Here is an 18,913-nt window from a genome sequence, read left to right as displayed (position 1 = left end):
GTTGATCCTAAAGTCTTTGAGGTGAAGCTTCTCAGATTTGATCCTTCGAACCTTCAGAGGCTTCAGGTGCTTGGCCAGCTTGGAGTTCTGTCTGTTGGGGGGGTTCCCGGGGCTCGGCTCTACCTCGGCCCTGGCGGGGCTCGTCGTCTGGTCGAGCCCCGTCAAGGACTCGTAGGATGGTAGAGAGACGCTCAGCCTGGGGTTCTGCTCCAACTCCCTGCCTTCTGAGTAGTTCGTGTTTACCACCTCCTCGTAGCTGGGGACATAGTACCTCGAGGAGGCCTCTTCCTCCTCCTCTTGGCTGCGAAGCAACAAATATACTCAGTGTTAGCAAATTAGACACAGTGAGAGCACGCGCCTGAGCAACTTAAGGCCCCGAAGACCGCTCTGGGAGGCTGAGGCAGGAGAATCCCAGGCTTGAGCTCAGCCTAGTAACCTATCTCAAAATTTAAAGAGAAAGGGAGGGGAGGCTAGGGATGCGGCTCAGTGCAAAGCCACTGGGTTCAATCCCCAGGGCTTTGAAAAAAAAGTCCCAAAGAGATAACTTCAGATCCCACCTGGGCCCTGAGCCTACACTCCCCAGGAAAGCACAAGTGGGTCCTTGAAACAATAAGAGCTAGTGAGCCAGCTGTGTATAACGACGAGGGCAGCACTGTTCGAAATACACGAATAGGCTGGTTCATCGTCTCGGCACCAGGACTAAATGCCACGGTCACACCTATTTTATACATCAGGGTTAAGCGACTTGGACATGCCTTTAGGAAGCGAAAAGAAGGTGAAGGCTACCTGCTACCCATGCCATGCTATGACCTGGGTATTGAGCTTCCTTTGCCTTAAATCGTTCGTGTGTCACAACATGTCCTGTGGACTATTTATCCCCTCCACAGCCAGGTCCTGTGGCCAGGGGCAAGGCACAACCCTATGAATGGCTACGGTGTCAAGCCAAAGGCTGTCCCCAGACATAGAAGGAGTATGGGATGTAAAACAACAACAACAACAACAACAACAAAACAAACTATGGCTCACATTTAAATTAAAATAAAAAAATATTAGAGCCGGGGATTTGGCTCAGTGGTTCCACTGCCTGCCTGGCAAGTGAGAGGGTCCGAGTCTGATCCCTGCTACCCCCCCAAAAAAGTATTGCAATAGAAGATACAGTGCCATTAACCTCCTTTAAAACACTCCCCTAACTTCAAACATACTTTATCCCCTTAATCGTGCCACTTTCTTAAGAAGTTTTGGAAGTCTCCTTTTGTGAGTGTCTTTTGGTAGTTGTTTCAATGTCCTGAATTGATCCGAAACATTTACTACAATTTCTGTTGAATAAAACTAGCACAGGATGTCTCTTCATCCGCCTTATTTATTGGATCTGGCACCGTGTGACTTCTGGCTCTTTCCCAAAGCCAAAATGACCACGGCAGGGAAATATTTTGAATGGATTCAGGCCTCTGAGGCAGCCAGGACAGCACAAGTAAAGACACTAGCAAGAGGGGAACTCAGAACTGATTCAGAAAGAGACAGAAACAATGGGATAAGTGTATTTGAAGTGAGGGGCTTAGTGGCAATGTGCCTTTTACACTTGTTAAAAATTTAAACGACTCCATAGTTTTGTCACACCACACATGGGAACCATTACATTTCCATATACCTCGATTTATGCTGTAATTTTTTCTTTCACGTTCACTTGAGAGACTCAAAGAGATCAGATCATTAGCCTTCCTCTCACTGAACTGTTGAAAGGGAAAACCAAAATCTCAGGCCGTCTTTACACACAAAGTGGCCAAAGCCCGCCTCCGGGACCTGGGGGAGATCATGACCCACCTCAGACCGCCCCCTGCTGGCCTCGATCTCCTCTTCCCCTCCGTGGGGAAGGAGTCCGAATGTGCTTGTGGCTGGGGCAGGGAGTTACTGGTGACCGACTCTCCTCCCTTGCTTGTCCTTTTCTGTATTTTCCAAGGTTTCTAGAATAGCCTGGGGGTGGCTGATTTTATGTGCCTGGCCACGAGGGGTCCATTTCTGGGTGTGTCAGAGCGTTCTCTGCAGGAGATGTGCACTGAACAGGTGGCCTCAGTAAAGCCGTTTTCCCCCCCAGGGCAGATGGGCCCAGGGCAAGCTGCTGGAGCCAAGGACGGAGGGAAGAGGACTCATCCTCTTTTCCTGCCTCATGGTAGGCGACAGGTCTCTTTTTGCCTCTCCTGCCCCTGGACTGGGATTTACAGTGTTTCCTTCTTGGGTACTCAGCCTTCAGACATGGGCCGAGTCTCACTGCTGGCTTCCTGGGGTCCCCGTTTGCAGATGGTACCGCAGAGCATCTTGGTCAGTGACAGACAGCACGTAGGACAATGGTCCCATAGGCCATTCTACCAGTCATGGCCCCAGAGTCTCCGGGTCATTAAGCAGTGCATGGCTATCAGTTCCACTGATGCTGATTTTCTGGAAAACCCTAACACAGCGTGGATCACCTTTAAAAACAACTCCCTCCTGCTTTAAAGATCAGATATGATTGTAGAAAAATGTAAGCACCGAAAAATCTAAAGGGAAAAGAGAGACATCCCAAATTTCCACTGGAGACACCCACTGTGAATATCGGGGCGAACACCTCTCCAGCTCTCTGTAGCCCGCACCACCCCAGGAGATGCGAGAGGACCTCACCAGAGACTTCCTCTCTAGAAGCATCAAGTTCTTTGGAAAACTATTTTACAGAGCCTTCGTGGGCGAGAGCAGAAGGCCATGCCTCTACGTTTCCACGTGGACGGCCCGGAAAGCGGGCCCCTCCTGCAGCCCGGTCCCGGGTGCCCTACCTGTCTTCCTCCTGGGCTTGCGGCGCGGCCCCAGCCTGCTGCTGGATGCGGGCCAGGTCCTCGCTCTGGCGCTGCTTCCTCTTCTCTCGGACACTCAGGCAGATGGACAGCAGCAACAGCATGACCCCCGCGCCGATCAGCACGTAGGCCACAGAGAAGGTCTTGCTCTTGAGGACGCCCCCGCCACTGCTGATCTCAGTCTTGTTCCCCTGAGCTGTCGGCTTTTCCGCAGCGCTGAAGCCAGGGACCAGGTTCCACATGGCCATGATGATCCCGAGGACCAGCATCCCCAGGCCGATGGCGGTCAGCGCGTGGTGGGAGCTCCTGGCTTTGGACTGGGCCATCATGTCCGCAAGAGCCGGGCAAAGCCCGGGTCAAAGGAAGAAAGGAAAGAAAGAAATAAAAAGCAGCAGCAAAGACCTCTTACGTGCACTTAAGAAAATCTCTAGTTCCACACTAAAACATCATCTGCTGAGTTCTCAAGGGGCAGCTGCACGCAGGCCCTGGGCATCTTGCATGCACAGCTGCATCGGAGAGGTCTGCAAAGAGACAAGGAGAACAGAGAAAATCAGCTCAGACCTGAGACGCCTTTGTGCATACAGCGGCCCCGCTGTCCTCCCAGGCACAAAGCAGCTGCGAGCCGGGGTGCTCTGGCCAGCTCAGCTGCGTCCCACCCTGAACTCACCCCGTCTTGTCGGCTGCCTGGAGACTCCTTGTGGGACCGGCAGAAAAAGCCGACCTTCCTACCTCCAGGGCAAAGGAGAAGCCAGATCTTTCCTGCAGGGGCCGAGCAAGGCCAGTGCCCAGGCCATGGGGACACTTGGTGAATGTAAACGATGCCCAGGAAAACCTCGCAGCACAACTAGGCCACCACCGGTCCTTCGGGAGGATCACCTGGCGCTGGGGTGTCTCTGTCGGTGACAGCCACCACGAGGCCTGCGGGCTCCGTGTGCCCCCTGTGGGCTCCGCAGTTCCGGCAGGGGAGGGGCGCTGCCTCCCCGCCAGCCCTTCTCTGCCTGCCCCCTCGGGCACCTTGCAGCTTTCAGACCACCCAGCCCACTGCCCTCCCAGAGGCTCCCAGAAGCCCCCGCAAGTCATCTCTTTCTTCCTGCGACCGCACCGTCGTCATGGGGAGCCTGGCACAGGCAGGGACTCAGAAAGGGTCTGCGGGACGGAGGCTGAAGGGCGCGGACGGAGACCCAGCAGACGGGCGTCCCTCAGCACTCGGACCCCTGCTTCCTCCCCTCCCCCTTCCCTTCCCTCCATTCTCTGCCCTCCCCCGCACTCCCCTCCCTTTGCTGTTTTGTGATACTAAACACAACCCGGGCCCTTCAGCTAAGCTATCTCCCAGCCCCTGTTTATTTTGCAGCAGGGTCGTGATAAGTCGACGAGTTGCCCAGTCTGGGCTTCAGGTTGCAATCCTCCTGCGTCAGCCTCCTGAGTGCTGGAATTATAAAAGTTGTCCTTTTCTTAAAGGGGGCACAAGCCTGCACATTTCTCATCTTAGCTCTGACCAAATGGACCCTAAAACCCTCTTCCCGGGAAGGAGCGCAAAGATCCTGAGCTAACAGATGCAGCCAGCAGCCCGGGAGGCCGGAGCCGTGTGGAGGTGAATGAGTCGGGGAGCCGGTCACGTGACGCTCCAGGGACCCCCCCTGAAGTGCGGAGGTGCAGGCGACGCTCCGGTGGACCACTGCTCCATCAGCGCTCCCCGGCAGGAAACTACGCCAAACGGTAAAACTCAGCCGATGTTTAGAAGGGGGAGGTATTCTCTCCAGCCTTTCAAAGCGGACAGCTAACCAGGCCAGGCCACATCCGACTCCACAGAGATATTTTCTTGCCAAACTGGCCCCACCCGAAACCTGCCACTCCGATAAAAGGCCCGCCACAAATATTTGGGACGACTTCGCCTATCAGCTTGGGGGCTGCACCCTTTTTTTCCCCACCCAACAAATATTTCTTGGTGCCCGTGGAGCAGCGCAAGGCACTGGAGAGGCAGGTGACCAGGTCTGAGGTTAGTGGGGCGTCCGGGCTGGCGGGGACAGGGTCCCTGAGGAAGAGCAGGAAGTGGGAAAGCGTGGGAGCCACAGCTTTAGACAGCGGGAGGCCCCGCTGATCTCCGAGGAAGCCAAGTGGCTCTGGCCGGACAAGAAGACACAGCACTGTCTGTGTGCACAGGACGCTCTGCACACATGTGCACCCGTGCGAGTGAGCACTCTCACACACACATGTGTACATGGCATGTTTATGCGTGTATCCCCCACCTGCCCGCTGCGATGCTGTGTACCTACTTGCACATTCTTGCACAGGCAGGGGTGTGAGCGGGCCTGAGCGTGCACATGTGTGGTGCGCAGGGGCTGCCGTGTGCACACAGGGGTCTGTCTGTTTCTCACCGCATTCCTCACGCTGGGGACTGGGGGCCGGGGCTCTGCCTGCCCCTGGAAGCACCGGTTCTCTGGAATGGATCCTTCCAGTGTTGAGGATGGAACCCAGGGCCTTTGCACCGAGCTGTGCAGGGGGCTGTAATACTCATCATGCCCAAAGCAGGCTGGGAAGAGTGAACCCCACAACTGGCTGTTCATAGAAATGAGTCCGGCCAAAGCCTGTGTGTCAAGGTCAGAGTAACTCGCACCCAAATTCCATTCCCACGATTAAAATCACACTAGAAGGACAGTGTCCCAATTACGACCACGTGTTTGGTCTGTTCTGTTTCTAACTGGAGAGTGCTTTGTCTTGTCCTCTAAGAGTCTCACTTAACATTAGTTTTCACAGAAACCACAAGGTTGCGCATCCTGTCACGTATTCCTGTCCTTGCACACGACTCACTTTTATCCTAATTGATGAACAATAAAAACCAGTGGATGAGATGGATCAGTGCCTCGCGCCAAAGGAGCACTGCCCGTCCCAGTTCACACTTCCTCTTTAACTCTGACTTTGAGTTTCTCTTTAACCTGGCATCCTATCGCGCACTACCAGGGTGGGGATTAGAGACTTTCTGCAGGAGTCTCTGGCAGCGATACCTCCTCAGCCACTTTTAATTTTATCTTAAAACAGAGTCTCGCTAAGTTACTAAGTTGCCCAGACGGGGCTCGAACTTGTGATCCTCCTGCCTCAGCCTCCAGGCCACTGGTATTGCAGGTGTGCCGCACCGCACAGGGCTGCCGAGCGGATCTGAGACAAGGCGAAACTTTAGGGGGTCAGGGACAGAGACGTGCACAGCCAGGGCTCGAGCTGGAGTGGAAAGAGATGAGCGCCTTGTCCCGAGCCTCACCGGGGCCGCAGTAGCTGCGTGGGGGGCTGCGGGCAGCCCTCCGCCTGCCCTACTCTTGTTCTCTCGAGGCAAGCTGCGCCTCACGCTCTGTCACCTGGGAAACAGGCCCCGTGGGCCAGCTGCGGGCAGAGGAAAGCATCGCGATCAACACATTTTTTGCCTATTAAATCGTCGGTGATTAAAACCAGCCAGTGATGGCCAGGTGGGAAGGGAGTCGGAGGGCGGCTTAATGCAGTATTTCTGGATGGCCAGCCTGGGTGTCTATGGAGTAAGCATTTCGGAAGCGTCTGTGCCCCTCGCCTCTGTGATTCCACCTTCTCAGGATGACGCGGCATAAAAACAGGCACCGCAACTTCATAGCAGCGAGAAGCTGGAAGCCACTAAAGCAGTCAGCGATCCAGATCTGATTGAGTGCACGATGGTGTAGGCAGCTATTAAATTCTAGCCACACAGCCGCCAACAGCGCCGTTTAGAGTCAAGCACGATGAAAGCCACCGTACAGTATGTTCAGTACGGTTCTGATTTTTTAAAAGAAAAATTCTACGAACACATAGGGATGCACTAATATATGGGAAAAAGAGAGGATGATCACGCTTTAGTTAGAAAAGATTTTTAAAGATGCTACATTTTTAAATATGTAAATCCGTATGTTAAAATCCTGTGAGGGCCGAGCTTATACCAAGGATTTCTCCTAGTTCTGGAAGGACAGAGAAGGAAAACTTCTGATTTATTTCTGGATTTTTAACTTTTTACGGTCAGAACACGTGGCGGTCAAAGCAGCACAGCAGGGCGGTGAAGGGAGAATGTGGCAGCTGGATTTGCCTGGGTGCTGACCCTCACTCTTTTCTTTCTCAGCTGGGTGATCTTGGGGAAGTTACTCAGCCTCTCTGTGCTTCAGCTTTCACCACTGTAATAGGGAACCAAAGCCCCACTAGCACACATCTCACTGGGAAACTACGGTAAGGAAAAGTAAATGTACACAAGGAACCCAGAGGGGTATGCGCCAAACTCTGTGTTTTTACTGTAAGGCGAGGTCACCCGCAAAAGGTCCAAACCATGGCACTTGAGGGCAGGGTGAAAAATCCTAGATATTACTAATGTTTGTGGCCCAAGATTCCCTAGAAATACTCCTTAGGAAGGTGACATGAAACACTATTTACTGTTTTCTACTGTTTCGGAACTTAAATTAGATGTACCATGACGTTCCTAAATATTTTCTCTCTGTGGTGGGACTAAGGGTGATTTTTCCTTCTTGGAAGGATTAGAGGTAGGAAAGAGAAATGTTCACGGGTTGGTTGCACAAGAGGGGCTCTGTTTTTTGGGCTCCCCACAGGGCTGTGTCCAACAGGGCTTAAACTTGGTACGGGGTCTGTCCGGTCTTTGCCGCGGCCCCAGGGCTCCGCGAAAGCCCCTCTGGTCTCTGTTTATCTCGTTCCCTGCTTGTAGACCTTGGATGGCACCTAGGTTATATTTAGCATGGTGTTCTTTCCCTTGCAAATATATGGAAAGAAGCTAATTTTGTGCTTAGAAGATCTGGACTGCACGGCCATGGGGCAGCAGCCCTGTGGGTGGCCAGGGCCCCGCCGGCCAGCCTGGCCTCGGGCCCCCAGGCTGGACCTGATCTTCGTGACTCATGGTCCGGGGAGCCGGCCCTCGGGATGAGAGATGGGCCCTGTGCCTGGGTTCTCAGGACGGGTCCTTCGCCGGTTAAGAGAGGGACCTAACTGCTCGCACCTGGGGAGGCTCCCGGCAGGCCTGCAAACAGCTCTTTATGCTCAAATCCAGAGTGGAGGATCTACCTGTGAGAAACGACCAGAGAGAGGCGGTGTTCTGAGAAAGCCACGAGCACCTCCTTTTCTGAGGTGTCCGCTGGGGAGGCCACTGGGCTTGGGAGCTGCAGAAAGAGAGGATGCTGGGTAAGTGGATGCATGAGAGGCGGTGGTGCTCAGGGAGCCACAGCTCTGCAAATGAGGGCAGCAGAAGGGAAAGAGGACCGTTCTGGGGACAGGGCTCACCAGGCACTCCGGCGGCTCCGTCCCGAAGAAAGGCGGCAGCACCGCCTGATTCCTGGATTGATAGCCAAAGCACAAAGGGACAGCCAGGGACAGAACCGCGCAGGCTGATCAGATCCGCGAGCCCAGAAGCAAAAATCTGAAACAAAATACCAGCAGAGGGGATCCAACTTTTTTATCTTTTAAGAGAATACAACTTTTCTCTTTTTAAGTCATCAAGTTGGGTTGATCTCAAGAGCGCAGAGCTGGCTCCACGCAAACAACTCAAGTGTCACCTCAGAGAAAGGGTCCAGAGCAGTCCACCCGGCAGAGGACCATGCAGCCACGACAGCTTCGTGGGCACAGAAGAGCCAGCCACAGACGCCTCCTCTCCGTGACATCCAGAGCTGGGCCGCGCCAAGCAGGACGGTGCGGTCTCGCGTCATTAGGAGGAAACGCCCTAAAACCCAGGGAAATCACTGCCACCTGCAGGAACGGAGCATGGCAAGGGGGCGGGGAGGCTGAAGGGTGCTTGGCTGGGCCTTGTCGTGATATTCCTTGAAGGTCACACAGAGTCTTTTTTGACTGGCTGACCTATCTCAAAATAAGAATTTCGCCAAACCGACCACTGTCATTGCTTACTTTCGACATGAAATTCAGGCTCCTCGGTCAGTGTTCAACACCTCTCCCCCCACCCCTACCACCAAGCTTAGACAGCGTTCCTGCCTCTTCTCTCCTAGATTGTCTTCTGGCTCAGTGGCTTTGGTTCTGTTCTTGTCACACCAAACACTTCTTGCCACAGGGCCTTTGCACTTGCAGTCTCCACTGCTTGACAACACACATTCACCACTTTTAGTTTGGCTACATCCATTGCTGCTTTTGTCTCTTAGCCTAGAATCTCCCCAGTCACTCTGTGCAAAATGCCCCATCTCACCCAGCCGCTCAGTTCCGCGGTCACATCCTCCTCAGAGATGGGCGACACTAAATCACCCTCTACAGTGACGTCTTTTTTACTTCCTTGGTGGTGCGCTGGCTCCTGTATGGTAGTGTAGACTCCCTGAAGGAAGGTTCTTATCTGCTGCTTTTGCTGCTGAATGCTGGCCCCAGCACCCTGGGCTGGGAATTTAACAAGCACCTAATAAATGTTGGTAACATGAGCAGTGAGTGTCTGGTGAGTTTAAATGTCTTCCCGAAGCCCCCTCACACCGGCAGGAAGTTCTCCAAGCGAGGAGGGGAGAGGGGCAGTGACAGCAAACTCTCAGGGTGTTAAGGAATCTTGAATCTGTACCATGCAGATGACTTTCAGCAACATGGAAGAGGTTTCCGGAATGAATGTGCCTTGCACCGGGACAAGATGGGGACGCGTCACTATTCCCTGGGGAGCCTGAGGGTGCGGCAGATCCCTGGTCTGCAGGCAGGAGTTGGGGGGGTGCAGGGCCCAGCCTCCTCCCACCCGGCCGGTGGCTCCCATCCTGCCCTTGTCACATCCTTGGCGGATGGCAGGCAGGGCTGCGCTCCGGGCAGGAAGTTCTGGCTCTGGGCACCAAGTGCTCGGCCTGGCCGGGCCCTGCGCAGGATCATGGCTGCGGGTCCAATCTGAGCCTCTGTGGGCGATGGATACAGCCGCCCACGGAGGGCTGGGGTGGCCGTTCCGCGGCGGAGCGCGTGTCTGGGGTGCCTGAGTTCCTGGGCCCCATTGCCAGCACCGAAACAGACAGACGAAAGCACAAACATTAAAAGCAGTGCTGCCCGAGGAACAGAGCTGAGGGGCCAAGTGTTGCTGGCCGTGTGCTCCACGGCCGCTTCCTCCCTGAATCACAAAAACTGCAGAGCAGTTTAGGAGCCAGGATATGAGCTGACCCTCCCGAGGCAGAAACCCAGCAGCACCTGGTGGGTTCCTGGCGGGCGTGGGAGGCGGACACCCAGGCCGGGTGCCAGCTCGGTCCCGGCCCCGCCCCCAGGGTCACTCAACCACTCTCGCCAAGCTGCATAATTGGGAAAGGGACCACGAATCCACTCACCCGGAACCATCTGAGCTACGCTGCCCGTGTCACAGAGGAGCTCAGGGGCCTCCACAGAGCCGAAGCCCACAGCCACTTTTGCCACTGTGCTCCAGGCTCACGCAGCGGGGCCAGAAGAAGAAAGGCTCTGAGCCGCCCACCCTGCAGCTGCCCCTGGCCGCTTGGGAGGGAGTTTCAGGTCCCCTCCCCACGCAGACCCAGGTCAAGGGCACCAGGCTCCTGTTTCAACAGAGCCCTGGATCTTCTAGATTTCCCAGAGCTATGAGCAATGTGCAAATGAGTCATAAAGGCGGAGGAAAGGGGCAGAGGGAGGCTTGGGCCAGAGGGCCGGTGGGAAAACGGAAAGCAGAAGATAGTGGCTAGCATGGTGTTACACTGCTGCGACCCCAGCACTCAGTGGCTGAGGTAGGAGGATTGCAAGTCTGAGCACAGTCCGGGCAACTTAGTGACTTAGCAAGGCTGTGTCTCAGAATAAAAACTCGTAAAGGGCTGGGGTATGTGATCTGCAAGGGCAAGGCAGGGTGCTGTTAACCGGCAGTGCCAATCAGGCAGTGCCGCCACAGGAAGAATGGGGCCCGCGGCAGCTGATGCCGGGCGTGAGTCAGGCCCCTTTCCAGACTCTACCAGCCCCCAGAACCACCCTGCAGGGAGCGACAGAGACGGTGAGTTTGCTGCCCGGCCAGGGAGCAGAGGCGTCACGACGACCACAGGGCGGGCACCGTGGCCACTCCGAGCCGGGCAGACGGGTCCCACAAAGGGCTGTCGTCCCAGACGCAGGAAGGGCGAACACAGCTGTGGAGATTTTGCTTTCGTAATTCCCGGGCCCTGACTGGGTGCCAGAGGCTTCGGGGATCCCAGACCTGTGGAAGGTGCAGCCCAGTCCCCCAGGGGCAGACAGCCGGGCAGGCGGGACATCACCATCCCCGCAAGGCAGAAGTGTGCTGAAGCTGCTCCTCGCCCAGTGCTCTCCTTGCTCTTTCCGGGCACAACCGATGGATGCTGCACACCAACAAACTGCTTGGTTGTAGGAACCGCTGGTGCTCTAACAAAATACCCAAGGCCAAAGGCCTTACAAAGTAAAGAAGCTACTGAGCTCCCAGTTTTAGGAGCTGAGGATCCAGAATCGATACCCATCTGATCAGCCTCTGGTGAGGACCCCTGGCTGTGTTGCCACACGACAGATGGCCGCTCTGCGGATGTGCGTTGAAAGGGGCTGGAGCCCAGGGTGAGACAGGAAGCCCCAGAGATTCAGGCTTCTGTCAGAGTAGGATGACCCACTCTTGCGGAAACTAACTGGGGTCCCACGAGAGCTACATGAGTCCCTTCTGAGAGCAGCGCCCTCTTCCACTAGGCCCTTCCATCAGCACCACCGCACTGGACGAGAGCCTTCTAATGCACAAACAACTGCATCCAGCCTATAGCAACCATTTAATAGTCATTCCTTTTGATTTATAGATAGGGATGCTTAGGTTCAGAGAGGTAAATTCATTTTTCCAGGGTCACACAGCTAGTATGAGGCAGGGATAAACCGCCTCATCCTAAATTCCATGTTTTTTTTTGTTGTCGTTGTTTGTTTTGGTGCTGGGGATCAAACTTGGGTCCTTGTGCTTGCAAGGCAGGCGGCAGAACCACTGAGCTAAATCCCTGGCCCTAAATTCCATGTTTTTAACCCCCAAGTAGTACTGCTAAAAGGAGGCATATATAATGAGCCTCTAAAAAGAGGTTCAAAATATAAAAAAATGGGGAGGGGGTACTGGGGATCGAACACGGGACCTTGCACTTGTGAGGCAGACAATGGAACCACCGAGCTACATCCCAGAGCCCAAAATACAAATTTGAGGAGACGGGGAAAAGGAGGATAAGGAAACAGCTCTGTGAGGCCTTAGTGTGTGGAAGTTTCTAGAATTCTCTCTGGCAGCAGGAGTTGGTGAGGTATTCTGGGGGGAGGGAGGCCCTGGTAATCCTGGTGGTGGGAAATGGGCCTTCCCAGAATGCGCCCCGGCCTGCGGGGCAGGCCCAGCTCCCCTCCCCCGCCCCAGTGAGTCGCGGCTGGCTTGTCACTCTGGCAGGGAGGCCACATGCAGGTGTGGATGCCAGGCTGCCCTCGAGTCCATGCTCAGCAGAGTAGCTCTTTGTTCAACAGACAAACCTAGGAGGTTGTGGTCACTCCTGCCTTTGGCATTTTATCCCGGAGCAGGCTGAGGCCCAGAGGGGCTGAGACACCTGCCCCAGGCCTCAGCTTAGGAAGCCGAAGTCCCTGTCCACACAGCCCTCCTGGTCCACAGGGAGCCCAAAGCACAGCCTTCAGCCTGAGGATGGGAGCTGGGGCGGGCACATCCCCTCCGGGCACGGCCAGGAGATGCCGGCAAGCACAACCTCGGCGATCTCGGTCCGGGGCCGGGGGTGGGCAGGCGGGGTGGGGGAGAGGCTGGCCTGCCTGCCCCCCAGTGCTGTGGGCTGCCGAGGGGATTTATCTGAAAGTCTACCTCACTGGTTGTTAAGAGTTACCAGTGTGAGGGTTTTCGGTTTCTGTTTTGGTACTGGCATTAAACCCAAGGTCTCCACACTGTGTTCCAGAGCCCCTTTTAAATTTTTTCAGACAGCTTTTACTAAGTCACTAAGTTGCCCAGGCTAGGCTTGAACTTGTGATCCTCCTGCCTCAGCCTCTCAGAAGGCTAGGATTACAGGTGTGTGCACCACCATACCTGGCTGAGTTACAGGGATTTATTCAGCCACCCCACACACTAGTGACTGGGCAGCTGGTCTGCCAACGCCTCCCGCAAGTGCTGGGATTGAGATGCCCCCCAGCCAGCCACGTAGTAGACCGAGTCTGTGGAAGGTCAGATGGTGGAACCAGCTAAAGAATAGAAGGCTGTGGGGAGTCAGGCACAGTGTCCCCGAGGAGGTGACATCTGAGCAAAGGTTCGAAGGACAATATGGAGATCAGGGATAGATGTTCCAGGAGGAGGGGATCACGGACAAGGGCCCTGGCACAGGAGCCTGCGTGGCAGTTTCCAGGGACTCCTAGGCAGAATCAGGTCAGTCCGTGAAGGGCCTTGACCCAGCAGGGAGAAGCTGCTCGGATGGGTCAGGTGCCACCTTCAGACCCTCAGAGACAGGGGAGCAGCCATCCACCACTGCGGGGCCCAGGAGGGTGAGGACAGAGCCACAGCAGAGGAGGGTCTGGCTCAGGACAGTGCACCTGCCCCACACAAGGTCCTGAGTGTGGGAAAAGGCACACAGGCGATGGACCAGGCTGTAACTCCTTACTTTAGAAGTAAAAGCGCTTTTGTGAGGTCGTAAGACCTTACTGAACTAGAGCGGCTCCATGTTGACCAGCAAAAGAGCCAGAGATTGTTGTTCCTCCCTTATAGGATAAGTGATGATTAATTACTAGGTAACTGCTTGGGAGTCGCTGGGAAACTAGAGAGAAACTGTAACAAACACAGAGACTCAAAATAACTCACTCCACTCCCTGTCTGCCCGTAACTGAATGTTCTGAACACCGCAATCTATAAAACAATGGGTAATCGATCTGCTGACCATTAGTACGTAACGGTCGAGTACATGACTGATGACCACCAGCTCAGATCAACTGACCACTTGCCTTTGTCCCCCTCCTGTAAGTTTCGAGTGTTAACTGCCCCCTCAGCCCTATATAAAATGGCCTCTGACTCCAAGCTAGCTGCCTCTCTGAGCTGCTTGGCTCCGGGAGTGCCGTCTGGCCAGACTAATAAAGGTCTATTTGCCAACCAGACCCGTGTGTTCCTTCCTGGGTGACTCTCGCTGTCCGACAAGCTCCTGGAGCCTCGCCGAGCTTTAGGGCTCAGCATCGTGGAGACCTTTTGGCTGTTCACGCTCCACGGAGTAAAAGTGAGACTTTACGTCGTACAAGGTGACTCAGCTAAGGTCCCCAGACAGGAGATTTCCCTGGGTTGTCCAGGTGGCAGTTACAGGCGTCCTGAGTCAGGGCAGGAAATAAGAGCTGTGAGCACGGAGGAAGAGGTCAGGCATGGGCCGAGGGTGCAGGCAGCGAGAGGCAGGCGGACAGGAAAAGAATTCTCCCAGGAGCCTGCCTTTCTCAGGGAAAGCTACCTTGGGACTTGTGGCCTCCAGAGCTGAGGGAGGGTAAACGTGTGTTGCTTGCACTGCCACTTCTGGGGTGACACCAACCCAGCAGCCCTAGGACTCTGTAAAAAGCTCAGCCTGCACTGGCTGATTCCCTGGGGCTCAGAGCTGTGGCTCTAGGGCCCTTGAGTAAAACCAGGCTCTCCCACCCCAGCACACCCATCCCGTCACAGCATCCCCAAGTCTGGTGCATTTAACCTGAGCTGCTCTCCTGCTCCCCGGCTCCTGCTGGCCTGAGTTCTGGAAAGTCACTGAGCCAGGCTTAGTCCCTTATCCAACTGCTGAGCTTTAGAATCGGAGCACCGACGGTGACTAGGCTCTGGGCTGGCTGATTTGCGTGCATGTATTGTTACTTGTTACATACTTATTATATTTAATTTCGATGTTACGCTGTTTTTATTTGCAACACTTATTCTGTTTACTTTTATGTATGAACTCACTGTGAATATACCTTTAATATAATCATATTTTAACTGATGGGTTGTTACTTATTATCATGTTTAAAATTTCCCAAGAGTCCCACGACACGTTTGCTACAGTAATCCTCACTTCACAGAGCAAGCGGGTGAAGTTCAGAGGAGTTCAGCAACCTGCTTGAAGTCATACGGCGAACAGCACGGCCTAGGTTCCAAGTAGCCTCCTCTGGTTCCCCACCAGCACATGGTCCCCCGTCTCGCCCAGTGCCTGCCTGGCCCACCCCGGTCCCCCAGACAGCCCCCTCTCTTGACCTGGCCGCCAGATTCCAGCCTAGGTTGACTCGGGGTTCTGCGGCCAGGAGGTAAGATTCCTGTTTTCCTTCATAAAAACTGACTTTTCCCGTGTATCATCAGCGCTGAAAGTCACCTGGATCTGCCGTAAACATCTGGTGCTGGGCGTTTAATCATAAAACTCAAAAGAAGGTTAAAAATCGGGCAGCCGGCAGCGGAGGAGGGGGAATGTAGCCATAGGAGCTCCCTTGGGCGCCACTGCCAGCACCAGACCGGAAACTAACTCATTATTTTACAGCCTGAAAGTTTAAGGTGAAGTGCGGGCAGGGCTGGTTTCTCCTGCGGCCTCTCCCCTCGGCCAAGGACAACCAGTTTCCTCCTGTGTCCTCCTGTGGGCCTGCGTGTGTCTGTGTCCTCGCCACCTCTTGGAAGGACCCCGGGTCATGTCTGACCTTAACTTCGGTCTCCTTAAAGCCCCTACTCCAAACACAGTTTGGCCCCGAGGTTCTGGGGTCAGGACTTCAACATAGGGATTTGGGGGGATACTGTCCCCCACCGGCTAAGCAAGTCAGTGATACAGAACGCTTTAATGGCAAAAAAACCCTAGGAAATGTTACGACGAAGTAAAATAACTTGAGCCCTTTGCTCTGTTTGGTTCAGAATCAACAGGCACTGGAGGCATCCAGTCTCCCTCAAAGTTTTGTAAATGAAAAGAATCACTGTTAACCTTGCTGACCCTGGGCTAGAATCGATAACTAGATGAATTTTAAAGGTAAGGTCCCCTACCAAAGGAGTGCTACATCCGGGTTGAAATTCAACTGCCTCCCCACCGTGTTTTGAATATCAGCAATGTGAGCTGAAAACGCAATGTGGCCACCTGAATGAGATCAAGGCTGTACGACCCTATGAAAGAAGGGGTTGTAGCCCAGTACGGGGTCGATCGGGGCACCGCCATTAGGCGTGATCGATCCCCATCGGTGGAGCAAACTTTTGTTATTTTACTTCCATTCTGTCGCCTCTCTGTGTGTCACTTGCCGATCCCTCCTGTAACACAAGAGCCAGCCTGGCCAAAGCACTGTCCACCTCAGAGGCACTGCTGGTGCTTGGCTCCTGAGGGGTGCCAGCCCAGGGAACCCCTTTTACAGCCAGACCCTGGCCTGTCCCATTGGGCAGCACTGCTCACTGGTGGTACGAATGGACCTAATCACTTTTATCAGCCTTTTTACTAATAAAATTAATTAATTAAAAGTCTACAAATGGACCAAATCTAGCTAGTTGCTTGAATTTGAATAATCACTGCCCAAATATTAATTAATACTACTCATACCCATTTTTACTACTATAATAATCAACAAATTTATTGATTACATTAAGTTAAAATGAATTCATTTATAGTCATGAATTTCTTTAAAACATTTTATATACGAAGGCAGCTGATCTATGCCGAGTACGCAAAGTATCACAGCACAGTTGGTTTTTTTGTGGCCACAGCAGTGCTCATTTCTCAGATAATTTTCCATAACATTCGCTATGTCGCTTGTGCATTTCTTCCGATCCTCAATAAGCCTTTGTAAAGTGAAAGCTCCTTCAAGTAATTGGTGCCCGCGGCATTCGAGAGTCAATAGTTTATCAATAATTAACTCTCTAGATTTCAACGCAGAAATCTCACAGGTACCCCACTGCCAGTGTCTACGACGTGCGTTCACACTGCCGGACCACAGATCAGTTGTATTACGATGTTTATCCCATTTTAATGTCTTCCTGGAGGAACGGCGACATCTGGTCCGCTAGCTACCTCAACGCCTTTCTTGGCATTACTGTAATCAAAGGCCTCCCAGGAGTGCTGGCAGAGAAGACTGCAGCCCAGCACACAGTGGGTGCTTGGCACGTGTTAGTGGCTCATTTTTGCTTATGTTTTCTCTGTGTCCTTCTCTCCTCCACGGAATGAAAAGATCTAACTGTTCCCGCCGAGCCTGAAGACAACCCCAGGAGACAACGGTGAGAACGGATTCTTTACCTAGGGCTTTGTGTCCCTTGCAGCTGCAAGTCCTCGAGCGCCAGGATGAGAAGCTGAGTTCTGAGATCTTCAGAATTCTGCACCACCGCCCGGGCCAACTGTCTGAATGGATAAGTGATTAGACACGGTGCTGACCCTGTCTCTAAATGTGTGCTCTTATTTATACATTTTACACAATCCCTTTAAAACAGGACATGTGCAATGGGGTGGTGGGAGTGGACGCTCACCCTGGCCAGCAGTCCAGAGCGCTAGATTGAATCACACCCCACTCAGTCATGAGCTGGGTGCTGTCAGTCTCTCTTCCTCTCTCCCGCAGACACACAGACATAGCCCTGATTTACAGGGACCGTCCCTGCCGACTTCTGCGGTCTAAAGGCTCCCATTAAAGCCGCTGTCCAGCTACCAACATGTTGTCGCTGGGATAAAATGTGTGGGACTGGCTTTGGGGAAAAAGGCACACCAGCTGTAGTACACCACTGGCGTGCATTGTTTAAAAAACTACTTTTGGCAGTACTACTGGGAATCAACCCCAAGAGCTCTGCATGCTGGGCGAGTGCTGTACCACGGAGCCACTCTGACCCTTTTTATTTTAAGACACAATCTCAGTTGCCTTGACTGACCTTGAACTTGCGATCCTCCACCTGGCAACACTGCAGTCCTTTACCAAGTTCACATCCCCAGCAGGCAGAGGACCCCTGGCGTGGAAGCCAACACATCTGAGGTCTCTGAGGACCCCGTGTATTTCATACTCTCAAGGACAGGAAGGACACCACAAGGGACGCCGGGGCGTCTCGCTCACAAGCCGTGTCCCTGTCCTGCTGGGACATCATGGAGGCTGCTCTGTTAGGAGCTGGGCTCTGCCCTCAGCCTGCTGGGATTCGGAATCAGGCTCAGGACCTGCTGGTCAGGAGACGCTGGGCAAGCTCTCCCAAGTCTCAGGACGGAGGTGGATACGAGGACAGCGACAGGCTGTGTGTCAAGCGTGAGGCAAGCTCCGAGGCCAAGAGGGCTGATGAGACAGAAAGGAGCGAGAACATTCTAGAGAGCAAGGGGGAGCCGGTTCACAGGACTATCCCACAGATGAGCCAACTGGGGACAAACTCTGGGCAGAGAGAGCCTCAGTGCATTCAGGAAGACAACGGTGCCGGGAGAGAGAAGTAGGGGCGAGATGGACAAGTGAGGATGAGGCATACTGGACACCACAGCTGCCAACTGGAGGCACAGGCACAAAACCACAGCAAGCAAAACACATGTTAAATGGTGGGGGCAGCACCCCGGGGAGGGAAGGAGAAGAAGAGTGGGGAAGGGAAAATTCAGTAAAATAATGACGGTGACAGCAAAACAAGAGGTCCAGGCGTGGTGGCGCACGCCTATAACCCCAGCACTCGGGAGGCTGAGGCAGGAGGATTGCAGTGAGTTTGGGGTCCATAGTGAGTTCAAGGCCAGCCTGAACTACACAGCGAGACCCTGTCTGAAAAACAAAAAACCAAAACCAGAGCAAGAGAGGGGCTCCATGCCAGCCACTGGTGACAATGTCACGGACTGATTCATCCTCTGACCTGAGGCCCAGACCTTCTCCAACCTGCAAAAAAATGCAGCAGCCTGGCTACAAGAAGCCACTGAGCTGTCCTGTTCACTCACACGACAAACACTTATCAAGCTCCTTCTGCATGTACCAGGTCTGATCTAGAGCCAGCGAGAGCAAGGGAGAAACAAGACCAGATTCAGCGAGATGGCACGGTGACCAGAGTGACCACAGTGGATCTGGGCCAAGGGACAGAGAAGGAGCTGCTGAGTCCCTGGTGACTCACCGGTGCCACTCCCAGCAGCCATCTGGGGCAGCCACTGCCAGACGCTTGGGGCAGTGGGGAACTGAAAGGTGGCCAGGCGGTGCTGCCGTGTGCTGTCGGACTGTGAGATGCAGCCCAGCCTTCCCTCTGTCGTAGGACAGAAGGCTATCTCCAGAGCTTCTTAATA

At 54.0% G+C, this 18,913-nt stretch overlaps 1 protein-coding gene across 1 annotated transcript; it reads right to left on the bottom strand.

Moving 5' to 3' along the window:
• On the bottom strand, positions 1 to 18,347 carry Tmem51 (transmembrane protein 51; the record flags this gene model as incomplete). The annotated part of the gene is made up of 3 exons (XM_010610623.2): positions 16,937 to 18,347; positions 2,802 to 3,340; positions 1 to 301 (listed from the first exon to the last, which is right to left on the bottom strand). Coding segments are annotated over exons 2-3 (648 nt in total), but the record flags the coding sequence as incomplete, so codon positions are not given.
• Positions 18,348 to 18,913: the final 566 nt, after the last annotated feature.

Source organism: Fukomys damarensis, unplaced genomic scaffold (assembly GCF_012274545.1).
Source record: "Fukomys damarensis isolate Sample0158 unplaced genomic scaffold, DMR_v1.0_HiC HiC_scaffold_23, whole genome shotgun sequence".
Classification (NCBI taxonomy): domain Eukaryota; kingdom Metazoa; phylum Chordata; class Mammalia; order Rodentia; family Bathyergidae; genus Fukomys; species Fukomys damarensis.
Note: the sequence above shows the minus strand (reverse complement) of the source record. Positions and strands in the feature narration are given on the sequence as shown.